Source organism: Microcaecilia unicolor, chromosome 3, assembly GCF_901765095.1.
Source record: "Microcaecilia unicolor chromosome 3, aMicUni1.1, whole genome shotgun sequence".
Lineage (NCBI taxonomy): Eukaryota > Metazoa > Chordata > Amphibia > Gymnophiona > Siphonopidae > Microcaecilia > Microcaecilia unicolor.
In genome coordinates this window covers 12,743,044-12,756,595 of record NC_044033.1, presented here as the reverse complement: position 1 = coordinate 12,756,595, position 13,552 = coordinate 12,743,044, and the positions used below count along the sequence as shown (strand labels likewise).

Here is a 13,552-nt window from a genome sequence, read left to right as displayed (position 1 = left end):
GGTACATAAGGAGCTGTAGAAGCAGCTGCAGACACGAGTACATTGGCAAATGTCCAGGTGCTATCACATGACATTCAGCCATACATGAAGCCATTTTGGTCAGGACCATTATCTTCGGCAATATATTTTGTAGGCGAGAAGCCAGAAGTTTAGCGAATATCTTGGTATAGAGGCCTATAACTTTGTACTAACTGAGGATCTTTGCCAGGTTTTGGCAATAGGATAATATTTGCCTCCATAGAAGAGCCTCGAATCAAGCTGGTGGTGATCAAGTAATCAAAAAAAAGAGGCCATCCTAGGTACACTGATGAGAAGGCTAGGTAAAATTCAACTGGGAAGCCATCGGGGCCAGGTGTTTTACATTTGGCTATTGTTTTTAAAGTATTCAAAATTTTGTCTTCAGTGATGGGTTTAGTAAAGGATAGATTGTCCTGTGAATCAATGATTGGATGAGGGAGTACGTGTAAAAAAGGAGTGTCAGGTTTAGTGGGAATAGTTTGCACCAGGGGCGTATCTGCGTGGGGCCTCAGGGGCCTGGGCCCCCGCAGATTTTGCCCTGGCCCCCCCTACCGCCATCAACCCTCCCCCGCTGCCGTTCTTACTTTTGCTGGCGGGGGACCCCAACCCCCGCCAGCCGAGGTCTGCTTCCACCTGCCGCTGCCTTCAAAACTTCTTCTTCAGCCGGCGGGGGACCCCAAACCCCCGCCAGCCGCCCCGCGCTGTTTAAAATTCATCTTCGGCCTCCGTGGCCGTGCTGCTGGGATAGGCGGCGCTGTTGAAATCCACTTCGGAGTCTGACGTCGTTGTACGTTGTACGTGCTGCGACGTCAGACTCCGAAGTGGATTTCAACAGCGCCGCCTATCCCAGCAGCACGGCCACGGAGGCCGAAGATGAATTTTAAACAGCGCGGGGCGGCTGGCGGGGGTTTGGGGTCCCCCGCCGGCTGAAGAAGAAGTTTTGAAGGCAGCGGCAGGTGGAAGCAGACCTCGGCTGGCGGGGGTTGGGGTCCCCCGCCAGCAAAAGTAAGAACGGTAGCGGGGGAGGGTTGGCGGCGGGAGGGGGGTGGAGAGACTAAGTTATTGGTGGCGGTGGGGGCTCGGCGGCGGCGGCGGCGGCGGCGGGGGGGGGGGGCGGGGGGGGCGCTAAAATGTGCCCCCTCCCTCTGGCTCTGGCCCCCCCTACCGCCGGAGTCCAGATACGCCCCTGGTTTGCACTGACACATAGACACAATATGGGTTAATGGGACAGAGTTACCATGGATTCTGCCAAGGGAAACCTTGCCTTTTCAATTTACTTCATTTCTTTGAAGGCATGAATAAGCATATGGAGAAAGGTGAGCTGGTTGATGTGGAAGGGCATTTTCGATAAGACATCGTCCGACTTTGGACGTTTTGCAAAAATCTAAATAGAAAAGAAGGTTATTTTCGAAAAAGAAAAACATCTATCTTTTTTTTTCGAAATTACTGTTTTGTGATTTGGACGTTTTGTTTTTTGGTCCATTTTCGAAAAAAAAAAAAGTCCAAGTACAAAATGAACAAAATCAAGCCATTGGGATGTAGGAGCCAGCATTTTTAGTAGACTGGTCACCCTGACATCCGAAGACAGCAATAGGGCACTCTAGGGAGCACTGCATTGGACTTCATAAAAAGCTCCCAGGTACATATCTCAACATTGCTCCCTTATCTTGTCTACTGAGCCCCCAAAACCCACTACCCCCAACTGTACACCACTACCATAGCCCTTAAGGGTGAAGCGGGCACCTATATGTGGGTACAGTGGGTTTCTGGTGAGTTTTGGAGAGCTCACAGTTTCCTCCACAAGTGTAACAGGGGGAGGTAGGAGTCTGGGTCCACCTGTCTGCAGTGCACTGCACCACTACTACACTACTCCAGGGACCTGCATGCTATTCTAATGGACCTGAGTATAACATCTGAGGTTGGCATAGAGGCTGGCAAGTAATTTTTTCATCAGTTGTCATCTTTTGCCCTAAATAACCAGTGGACATCTGGTTATTTAGGGCACCTTTTTGTGCCTTATTCATTATAAAAACAGGTCTAGCTCAAAACATCTCCTGGACGTTTTTGTTTTGTTCCATTATGGCTGAAAAATGTCTAAGCAGGGTTGTAGCTAGGTGGGGCCAGGGGGGCCTGCCCCCCCCCCCCCCCCCCCCGATTTAGTCCGGGCCCCTGGTTTTGGATTGAAATTTGTATGTGTACTTACTTTATTCAGTCTTTTATAGAAAGCTTCAAATTTCCCAAATATGTATTTCTCTGAGACTTCAAATGGTTTGTCATCTGGCGACTCTTTCCTTGTTCTATGAAAACATTTCTGATACTCTTCAAATAAAAAAATGCAATCCTAATAAAAGGAACAACCAAAAATATACAACAAAACATATTAACATATTTTTTTTTACTTATTTTAAGATTTTTTAAATCACTTTTCTGAAGAGATTCATTCAAAGTAATGTAGAATAGATGTATTTGACTCAGACAACTTACAGCACATTGTAGTAACAACATAACAATAGCAAAATGACCAATTATCAGCATCATACACAATTAGAACAGTGAGGTAAACTTAACAGGAAAATTAAATGCTAGTAACAGCAGTAACATGCAATGTGCACACTTACCCCCCTGTTTATAAAGCCACGCTAGCGGCTGAAAGGTGCGGTAATGCTGACACAGCCCATTTACTTTGAATGGGCTGTGTTGTCATTGCCACGCGGCTTTGTAAATAGGGTGTTATGTTTCAACAATTTTTATTGATGACATTTTGTAAATAACACATACAATAATCTTTGTATCTAAACCATAGTTTACAAGTTAATCGAATAGTCATCCAGCAAATAACGTCGTCATCATTTCCATTAAACTTTACCCCCCCTCACCAAACCCCCCGTTCCCCCTCCACCCCCACCAAATTTATACCTGCCATCTTACGTAACTAGCTGTAATCCGTTGGGTTGGTCGTGAGCCCTTGAGCCCCGGCCGAGGCCCGCAGATCGCAGACCAAAGCTGGGGGAGACCGACCCACGCCCCCAACTACCCAATACCCCTAGCCTACCCCTCCCCGCAGCACCTCAGGAAGAAAGGGAAATAGGCATGCAAGCGGGCCTCGCGGCCGACCTGGAACCCAGACACTCAGAGCCACTCATACGGGCCTCACGGCCGAACCGGAACCCAGACATACACCAGTCACAGGGCAAGGGAAACAAAAGAACCAGAGTAGGGCCACACCCTCTCAGGGGCCCAGCGCGGGACAGGGGCACTAATACAGGAGGGCCCCTGTAACCACAGGCGGATGTGGAGACAGCAGCCCAAAAGGCCCCCCTCCTGACCCAGGGACGCCGCAGCCCGGGACCCCCTCCCCAGGGCAGAAGGGAGAAAGAACACACCTCCCCAGGCACAGCAAACAAAAGGGTAAACTAGGCCCCAACCAAATACCAGGGGAAAGACACAGGAGAAGAGAAAGGAAACCTCTAACAGAGCACCCAGAAGACCGAGGCAGAGCCACAGTACACAAAGGGTTAAACTTACTGAGCCAGCAAGCAGGAAGACGGGGGAGAGAGATCCTTCAGTAAACAAACAATCAGAGAGAAAGCTGCCGACCAGCAGCCTGCTGAGTCGGTGGCTGAACCGGAGCACAGCCCCTCTCTGAACAAACAAGCAGCTGGCTTCCCACAGAGACCTGCAAGCAGCGAGGGAGAGCCCAGCTGGAGACAAGTGAACTGATTACACACACACACACACACACACACACACACACACACACACACACACTGTACCAGCTAACGCAAACAAAGGGGAAGGAAAAGAATCCCTGAACAGGAAAACACAGATCAAAGCCAGAGCACAGCACAACGTACTGGCAGAGACCTGCACCGGCTTTTAGTCACAAAGAAATGTAACGCCAAAGCAGGGAAAGCAGAAACATGCAGGCTAAAGTACTACCCACTGATGTCTGTACAAACCCTGACAGCCAATCAGGAATGAAGTCCACCCCCTTCCCCTGCCAGACCGGCGGAATCATAACACTAGCGTTCTGATAGAAATAACCCCCCCCACCCCCTACGTCCCCCTTTCCCCCATCCACCTCTTCTCCCCCCCTTTTCCCAGTCCCTAACCTCTTCCCCCCCTTTTACCCCCCCCCCCTTCACTGATCTCCTCCCATTTCCCTCCCCCGTTGGCTCTACCTCCTTTTTACTCCCAAATATTATTAAGGTGTTCCAGGTTTCATGGACCAGGCCATCCGGTCCCTATTTCTTTCCCTTGTCGTCAGTTACTTTGGTACCCCTTCCCTAAAACAAGTTTAACAGAAGACTGCGGGCTCTGTGGGGCAAGGACTGAATATATGCATCTCAAATTAACAAAACCGTTTTCTTCCGTTTCAATGTGAGCCGGGCATATTGTTGTTCCAGCAACATCAAAGCATGTAATTGTTCCTCCACTGCCAAAATGAAGGGGCATGGTCACTGATCCACTCCCCCAGCACTGTTCTTTTACCTAACATCACTGCCTTCCTAATTAACAACTTAAAATATTTATCTTGGAGGCCAAAATCTTCAAATTTATCTAGCAAGATTCCTGCTGGCGACTTTTTAATTGGTCTGCCCCCCAAGGTCTCCAGGTAAGAAATCATTGTCCTCCAAAAGGTCTGAACTTGTACACATTCTCAAATCGCATGTATAAATGAACTGACTGCTGAATGACATTTCTTACATACCGGAGAACCTCCAGCCTTGAAAAGATGTTCTTGTGTAAAATAGGCTCTATGCAACACTCTTAAAATTGCTTTCACAAAGCTCAGCACTAACCGACCTTATATACTTCGCCCTGCTAGTTGTTCTATATTTAACGAGGTAACCGAGATACCCAAATCTTTACTCCATCGCTGTTGTAACTCCCCCTTCCCTTGCATTTTCTGTAACCATTGACTTACCTGCCTGCCTGCTGCTACCTTGTCAACCATTGACTTACCTGCTCGCCTGCCTGCCTGCGAGCCTCTCATCCACTGACTTACCTGCCTGCCTGCTGCTAGCTTGTCAACTATTAACTTACCAGTCCATCAATTCCAAACCTCCAACCCAGCTCTCCATTCTATCTATCTGCTTAACACCTTAGTCACCACACAGTCACCTGCTACACCTCAGTCACTACGTATGGCTCCTATCCACATTCTCTTCCTTGCCCTGTCCCTTCCTAATCTCTTCTCCTCCCCACCCCCACTGTCCACCATTGGAACTCGTTGCCCTCCCGCCTGGCCCTCCACGGCATTACCCTTTTCACCCCCATCCCTCACCACCTCACCATCCCTCTTATCCCCCTCCTCCATCCTAGCTCTCAACCTTCAACACTTCCTTCCTGCTATTAACCAATCCCCATTCCTCCTAAGTGCACCCCGTCTTCGTCGCCTTCGTCGCCCGTCCTCCCCCTCCCTCCTCCGCTCTCTCTTGTTCCTCCTCCTACTATCCGCCGGAGACATTAACCCTAATCCAGGTCCCCCTCATCTGTCCCCGTCCTATCCACGCGGACGATCCCGGGACGTCTCCAATCTCGTCTCTATTCCCCTCCTTCCCTCTTCTTCCCTCCCCTTCTCCTGCGCCTTGTGGAATGCCCACTCAGTCTGCAACAAACTGCCCTTCACCCACGATCTCTTCATCTCCCACTCCCTTCAACTGCTCGCCCTAACCGAAACCTGGATCTCCCCAGACAACTCTGCCTCAGTCACAGCCCTTTGCCATGGTGGTTACCTCTTCTCACACACTCCCTGCCCAGTTGGCTGCAGTGGAGGAGTTGGGTTACTACTCTCGCCCTCCTGTAGTTTCCAACCCCTCCTCCTACCGCAGTCTCACTGTTTCTCATCCTTTGAAGCCCACTCCATCCGGCTATTCAACCCGCTACCACTCAGAGTGGCAGTCATCTACCGCCCCCCTGATAAATCCTTCTCTTCCTTCCTTACCGACTTCGATGCCTGGCTCTCTGTCTTTCTTGAACCCTCATCTCCATCCCTCATTCTCGGAGACTTCAATATACATGTTGATGACCCATCCGACCCTCATGCTTCTAAGTTCCTCACCCTAACTTCCTCCTTCAACCTCCAGCTGTGCTCTACCACCCCTACTCACCCTGACGGCCATTGTCTTGACCTCGTCCTTTCCTCATCTGGCTCACCCTCCAATTTCCAAGCGTCAGTTCTTCCTCTCTCTGATCACCACCTGATCACATTCACACTTCTTCACCCCCCCTGCCCCGCCAAACTTAACCACCACCTCCAGGAATCTCCAGGCCATTGACCCCCTCACCTTATCCGCTAGTATCTCTAATCTCCTCCCATCCATCATGTCCTCCGAGACTGTCGACAAAGCGGTCTCCGCTTACAATGCCGCTCTCTCCTCTGCTCTGGACACCCTCGCACCATCCACCTCCCGTCCCACAAAACCTACTAATCCCCAGCCCTGGCTGACCCCTTGCATCCGTTACCTTCGCTCCTGCGCACGATCTGAACGCCTCTGGAGGAAATCTCGTACTCATTCAGACTTCCTTCACTATAAATTCATGCTATCCTCCTTCCACTCCTCCCTATTCCTTGCAAAACAGGACTATTACACCCAATTGACCAATTTGCTCAGCTCCAAACCTCGTCGTCTCTTCGCCACCCTTAACTCTCTCCTCAAGGTGCCCCCCGCTCCCACTCCCCCCTCACTCTCTCCTCAATCACTGGCTGATTACTTCCACGACAAAGTGCAAAAGATCAACCTTGAATTCACTACCAAGCCATCACCCCCCACCCCCCCCCTCTTCACCCATTAACCCTCTCCCTCAACCAACCAACCCAGGCCTCCTTCTCCTCCTTTCCTGAGATCACCGAGGATGAAACCTCCCGCCTTCTTTCCTCCTCGAAATGCACCACCTGTTCCTCTGATCCCATCCCCACCAACCTACTTAACACCATCGCCCATACTGTCAACCCCTCCATCTGTCGCATCCTTAACCTCTCTCTCTCCACTGCAACTGTCCCAGACACCTTCAAGCATGCCGTAGTCACACCTCTCCTCAAAAAACTATCACTCGACCCTACCTGCCCCTCCAACTATCGCCCCATCATCTCCTACCGTTCCTTTCCAAAATACTTGAGCGCGCAGTTCACAGCCGCTGTCTTGATTTTCTCTCCTCTCATGCCATCCTCGACCCACTCCAGTCCGGTTTCCGCCCTCTCCACTCGACAGAAACAGCACTCTCTAAAGTCTGCAATGACCTGCTCCTGGCCAAATCCAGAGGCCACTACTCCATCCTCATCCTCCTCGATCTTTCTGCCGCTTTTGACACTGTCAATCACGATTTACTTCTCGCCACACTGGCCTCATTTGGGTTCCAGGGCTCTGTCCTCTCCTGGTTCTCCTCCTATCTCTCTCACCGCACATTCAGGGTGCACTCTCATGGACCTTCCTCCACTCCCATCCCGCTATCTGTTGGAGTTCCCCAGGGATCTGTTCTTGGACCCTTTCTCTTCTCTATCTACACCTCTTCCCTAGGCTCACTGATCTCATCTCATGGCTTCCAGTATCATCTTTACGCTGATGACACCCAGCTCTCTCTCTCCACACCAGACATCACCGCAGAGACCCAGGCCAAGGTATCGGCCTGCCTATCTGACATTGCAGCCTGGATGTCCAACCGCCACCTGAAGCTGAACATGTCCAAGACCGAGCTTATCGTCTTTCCACCTAAGCCCACTTCTCCTCTTCCCCCACTCTCTATCTCAGTTGATGGCACCCTCATCCTCCCCGTCTCATCTGCCCGCAACCTCGGGGTCATCTTCGACTCCTCCCTCTCCTTCTCTGCGCATATCCAGCAGACTGCCAAAACCTGTCGCTTCTTCCTTTTCAACCTCAACAAAATTCGCCCTTTCCTCTCTGAGCACACCACCCGTACTCTCGTCCATGCTCTCATCACCTCTCGTCTCGACTACTGCAACTTGCTCCTCACTGGCCTCCCACTCAGCCATCTATCCCCCCTTCAATCCATTCAGAACTCTGCCGCACGTCTCATATTCCGCCAGAACCGATATACTCATATCACCCCTCTTCTCAAGTCGCTTCACTGGCATCCGATCAGATACCGCATCCAATTCAAGCTTCTCCTCCTTACTTACAAATGCACTCACTCTGCTGCTCCACCCTACCTCTCTACCCTCATCTCCCCCTAAGTTCCTGCCCGTAACCTCCGCTCACATGACAAATCCCTCCTCTCAGTACCCTTCTCCACCATTGCCAACTCCAGGCTCCGCTCATTTTGCCTTGCCTCACCCTATGCCTGGAACAGTCTTCCTGAATCCCTACGCCAAGCCCCCTCCCTACCCATCTTCAAATCCTTGCTTAAAGCTCATCTCTTCAATGCTGCATTCGGAACCTAACCCTTCGAACACATAGGTTGCCCCAATCTGTCTGACCTATCTGATTAACTGTACATTTGTCTTTTTAGATTGTAAGCTCTTCGAGCAGGGACTGTCCTTCCATGTTAAATTGAACAGCGCTGCGTAACCCTAGTAGCGCTTTAGAAATGTTAAGTAGTAGTATATTCTCTAAAGCTTTCTTTAATGTGGATACAGATATTCCCCTATCTTGGATTGGCTCAAAAAATTCTAGTAATAGATGTCTAAGGAGGAACCGCATATCTTTTGAATCTAGACTCTGAATGTAATGCTGTATCTGTCTATAAGCAAACATATTCCGTAATTCCACTTTCCCTAAATTCAGCAATGTCTCCCAAGTTATAAGGTTTCCTTCATTGTCCAAAAGATCTCTTACATATCTAACCCCCTTTCATTCCCAGTGTCGGAAGCTGACATTATCATTGCCCGTCACAAAATCCATGTTTCCTACCAGAGGTGACATTGGACACCCTTGCCTTGTCCCACGTTGAATGGAAATAGGTTTTGATGAAATTCCATTCACCCACACTACCGCCCTTGGTGCCTTATATAGTGCTTGTACTGCCTTGACCTACCTTCCCCTAAAACCATAGGCCTCCAACGTTGCAAACAGAAAGTTCCAATTCACTCTATCAAATGCCTTCTCTGCATTAAAAATAATAAGAAGGGAAGGCATCCCCTTCCTCTCCACCCACTCCATCGAGGCCAGAACCCTCCGCGTATTTTTGGCTATAGTTCGCCCTCTCACAAATCCCACCTGACTGTCCTCTACCAGCAAAGGCAATATCACCGCTAGCCGATTGGCTAATATTTTAGCAAACATCTTTGCCTCTACATTCAGCAAGGATATTGGTCTATAAGATGATGGTTGTTCAGGGTCCCAACCCGGTTTCAATAACACCACCATCCGAACTTCGTTCAGTGAGTCTGACATACTTCCACTTTCAATAAACTGCAAAGGGCACTCATTAGATCTTCTCTCTTTTAAATTTTTGGATGATGCCAATTTTCTCCTACATGACATTAGCTGGTCCGAATCTTCCTGGTCTGACCATCACAAACTGCATTTCACCCTCCATTGGCGAACCTCAGGTCTCCCTCAGCCTCGAAAGACTCACACATACTATTCTAGAGGCGTCATTGACCCTTCTCTATTCTGAAAGTATTTTTACAGTGCTGACAGCGTGTTCAATACACAATCATCTCACTACCTTACCGATCTGGAAACTAGATGTCTGGCCGTGCTAGATTTGCGCCATTACGCCTCAAAACTTCCTACATCCGCAGTTCCACACCTTGGTTCTCTTCCAGCCTTAAAACTCAACTGAGACCAGAAGAATAGAAAGAGCTTGGCACAAACGGAAAACAGATCTACCACTTAGTGCGTGGAAAGACTGACACCGAAAATACAAATACACCATCAGGCAAGCAAAAAGAACTTATTTTTCAACTACGTTGCAGTCAGCAGGCCGGGACATTAAAAAGGTGCATCAACTCCTAAACTCCTTCCTTGATACCCAAAGGTTAGAAGTCTGTGATGGTGACCTTCCTTCTGCCACTCAACTTGCAACTTATTTCAAAGAGAAAGTCTTAGCCTTACGTTCAACATCAGTTAGTAGTATTCCAGCTGTGGACACGTTCTTAGGCTCCTTGCCAAAGTCCGAGGATTTCTGCCCAGCTGATCGTACAAGGACCAACTTCAATGTTCTACTATTTGACAACGTATCCGCTGCCCTAAAAAAGTTCTCTAATAAATACTGCAGACTGGATGTCTGTCCAAACCACCTTTTGAAAGCTGCTCCGAAATGTCTTGTTGAAGATCTGACTTCCTATCTAAACTATATGCTAGAAACTGGGACTTTCCCGCCAGAGCAAGGTAATATTCTACTCACGCCCATACCAAAGAACCTTAAGGTTAAATCCGATGTTATTTCCAATTATCGCCCAGTGGCTTCCATACCATTGGTTATCAAATTAATTGAGAGTATGGTAAACGTCCAGTTGAATGAATTCCTGACTATCTTTAACATCCTTCACCATTCGCAGTCAGGTTTCCATACCCATTATAGCACTGAGACAGTACTAGTCACCAGCTTATCAAACTTCAAACAAGAGCTATCCATTGGTTGAAAAGTACTTTTGCTTCAATTTGACATGTCAAGCGCCTTCGATATGGTGGACCACAACATACTACTTCATCTTCTTGACTCTTTCGGCGTAGGTGGGTTGGTTCTACGCTGGTTCAAGGGCTTCTTAACCTCCAGATCCTATCGGGTCACCATGAATTCAACCATCTCTGCTCCATGGACTGCCTCTTGCGGGGTACTCCAGGGTTCGCCCCTCTTTCCAACATTATTTAACATCATGCTGGTACCGTTAGCCACAGCTCTAGAGGACCTTGGTCTCAATCCGTTCATCTACACCGAAGACATAACCATCTACATCCCCTTTCATACCACCGTATCTGAAATAGCTGATCTCATTGACGTTAGCTTCTCCACAATCGAACACTGGGCTCAGGTGTTTCGGTTCAAACTTAACAAGGACAAAAGCCAATGTATCATACTCTCGTCCCCCCATTGCCCACTCACTGAAACTACTCTACCAGTTCAAGGCTATGTCCTACCAATTTCCAACAGTTTGTGTCTCTTAGGTGTGAATCTGGATGTGCACCTACAGTTAGACCATCACATGCAACTGGTCTGCAAACGTATGTTTAATGCTATGTGGAGGCTCCGGCGCATTAGATATTTTCTTCCAAGAGAGCTGTTTCGCACCCTTGTGCACTGGCTAGTACTGTCCCACCTTGATTACTGCAGTGGGATTTATGCAGACTGCAAACTCTCTCTCCTAAAAAAGTTCCAGAAAGTCCAGAACACAGCCACGAGACTGATTTTGGGTGAGAATTAATTCACACATGCGCAGCCTCTGCGCTACAACCTTCACTGGCTACCTGTACAAGAACGTATCACCTTTAAAGTCTGTGCTTTAACCCATAAAATTATCTATGGGCTTGCCCCAGATAACATGCTTAACTTGATTGACCTTCCACTCAGGAATTCTGTGCCTGCTGCCCGGTCATATCTTCAACTCCACTTTCCAAATTGCAAGGGTGTCAAATACAAGAAGATGTTTTCCTCGTCTTTCCGCTACTGCTGCCCAAAAATGTGGAATGCTCTGCCGAGGCACCTCAAAATGCAAATGGACCACACCCTCTTCAAGAAATTACTGAAGACTTACTTCTTTGTTGCAACCTACTCCCCTTGTTCCCCTGCTGATTAATATTCCCCTTTACGTTCCCCACCCTGCTTAGTTTTCCACTGTTAGTCAATGCTCCCCTTGTTTAACCTTTTTTGGCTTTATCTGTATCTTCATAATTTGTACTTCCTCCTAATTTTCTGTAAGCCACATTGTGCCTGCATGTGTGTGAAAATGTGGGATATAAATGAACCATAAATAAATAAATAATCTAGCCAAGCACAAAACATATATAAATAAAAAAAGTCAGACATATTCTGATGTTTCTTTCTATGTGACATGCCATCTGAGGAAGACTATTGGCAGGAAGAAAAAGGGGGGAAATGCCAAAACAAATGTTCTTCTGAATACTGCCCTGACATATATCTTTCTACCCCATTAACTACATTGTTATACAGACCTGAATTTTATTCATTACAGTTGATGTATCTTGTTCCCATACAGTAGATTTACCACAGTCAGTAATATATCCTTTACATGCAGTAACCATTTGATTTGTAACCTTAAGAAAGACAAATGAATACAATTTTGAGTGGATGAAAAAGGCTAGGTAAGTAAGAAGAGATAGAATATAAAGCTATAAGAAAATCATATCTGATAATATGTGAGAAATTTGTAAGACCAATGATGCAAGCTTTCATACAAATAAGATCCTTTCCTCAGGCAACCACTTTTCTGTAGTTCAACTTTACATTCTTAAAAATTTATAACATGAGGAACAATACCTAACATTCCCCTCCCCCTGCTATCATTCTACCATTCATTCCTCGATCCATTTCAGTAAAAATCAACTGTATATTTGTTTTGAAAAGAAGGGGGATTCAGATTTGTTAACAACATATCAGAAGACAATTTTCAAGGAATCTTTCACCTGGGTAAATTTTCCCTTACAGAAAATTGCTCTCTAGTGGCTTAAGATTTAAAATAAACAAAAAACCTAAGGCCACAAAAAGCAAAGAATATATGAAAATTTAATTTTGAAATCCTTTATTTATTGCAGATTCACAATTCCCTCCTGCAACTGTTATAAATAAAATAACAGATATTTACACAGTATCTCACATAAAGCGAGAAGCGCAATGCTCAATAATCTGCCCCTATTATAAGAGGAGCACAGTGCCAAAAGAAGCAAGACCAATATTTTACACTCTGGTAGTAATAGCATGTGCAGAGGTAGAGGTAACTAACCATGATGTGTAGAGAACATTTTATGCGAGTAGAGGGGGAGGGAGGTTGGAGGGAGGGGGGTATAGGAATAGGAAGGGTAATGTTCAATGCATAATAGAGGGACATGTGTATTATTAGATAGGAGAACAATCCTTTGAAGGAGCATATTAAGAAGACCCACCAGTAAATACTGTTGGGATAATACACTGAGTAAAACATGAGTTATAAATATTGGAGTTTCATATAAAAGTTTATTGTTAATAGTTATGCAACTGCACAGTAATTATACATGTACACATTATAAATATAGGAGAAGACAAGAAGGAAGGGATAGGGGAGAAAAGTTTGGAAAACATTGATGATGGACGTTTCAGGTTTAGTAATGTGTACTAGACCGCTGTTATACGATTTATATTGACTGAGATGGAATTGTATACCATGTGACCTCATCAATAAAAAAAATTGTTGAAACAAAAAAAAAACTGGATGTACTGAACTGCAGATGTTTCCCTACCCTATGTCTTGAGTCCTGTGAAAGAAACAGGCTCGAGGATTCCTTTTGAATACTTATTTTTGGCTTCACCCCCTTCTCTAGCTGTTACTTTAACAGCCCACTTCCCCAACTCTCGCTCAGGGTGTCACACTGCTCATTAATTTTTGATGTTACAGCACAGAAAGTGTAAAAAATTA

At 46.9% G+C, this 13,552-nt stretch overlaps 1 protein-coding gene across 1 annotated transcript in view; it reads right to left on the bottom strand.

Moving 5' to 3' along the window:
- DNAH8 (dynein axonemal heavy chain 8) overlaps positions 1–13,552 on the bottom strand; it is a 1,267,128-nt gene that overhangs the window by 1,076,528 nt on the left and 177,048 nt on the right. The window contains 2 exon segments of the mRNA XM_030199255.1: positions 2,222–2,359; positions 12,096–12,197. Of these exon segments, the coding sequence (XP_030055115.1) occupies positions 2,222–2,359; positions 12,096–12,197 (240 nt within the window).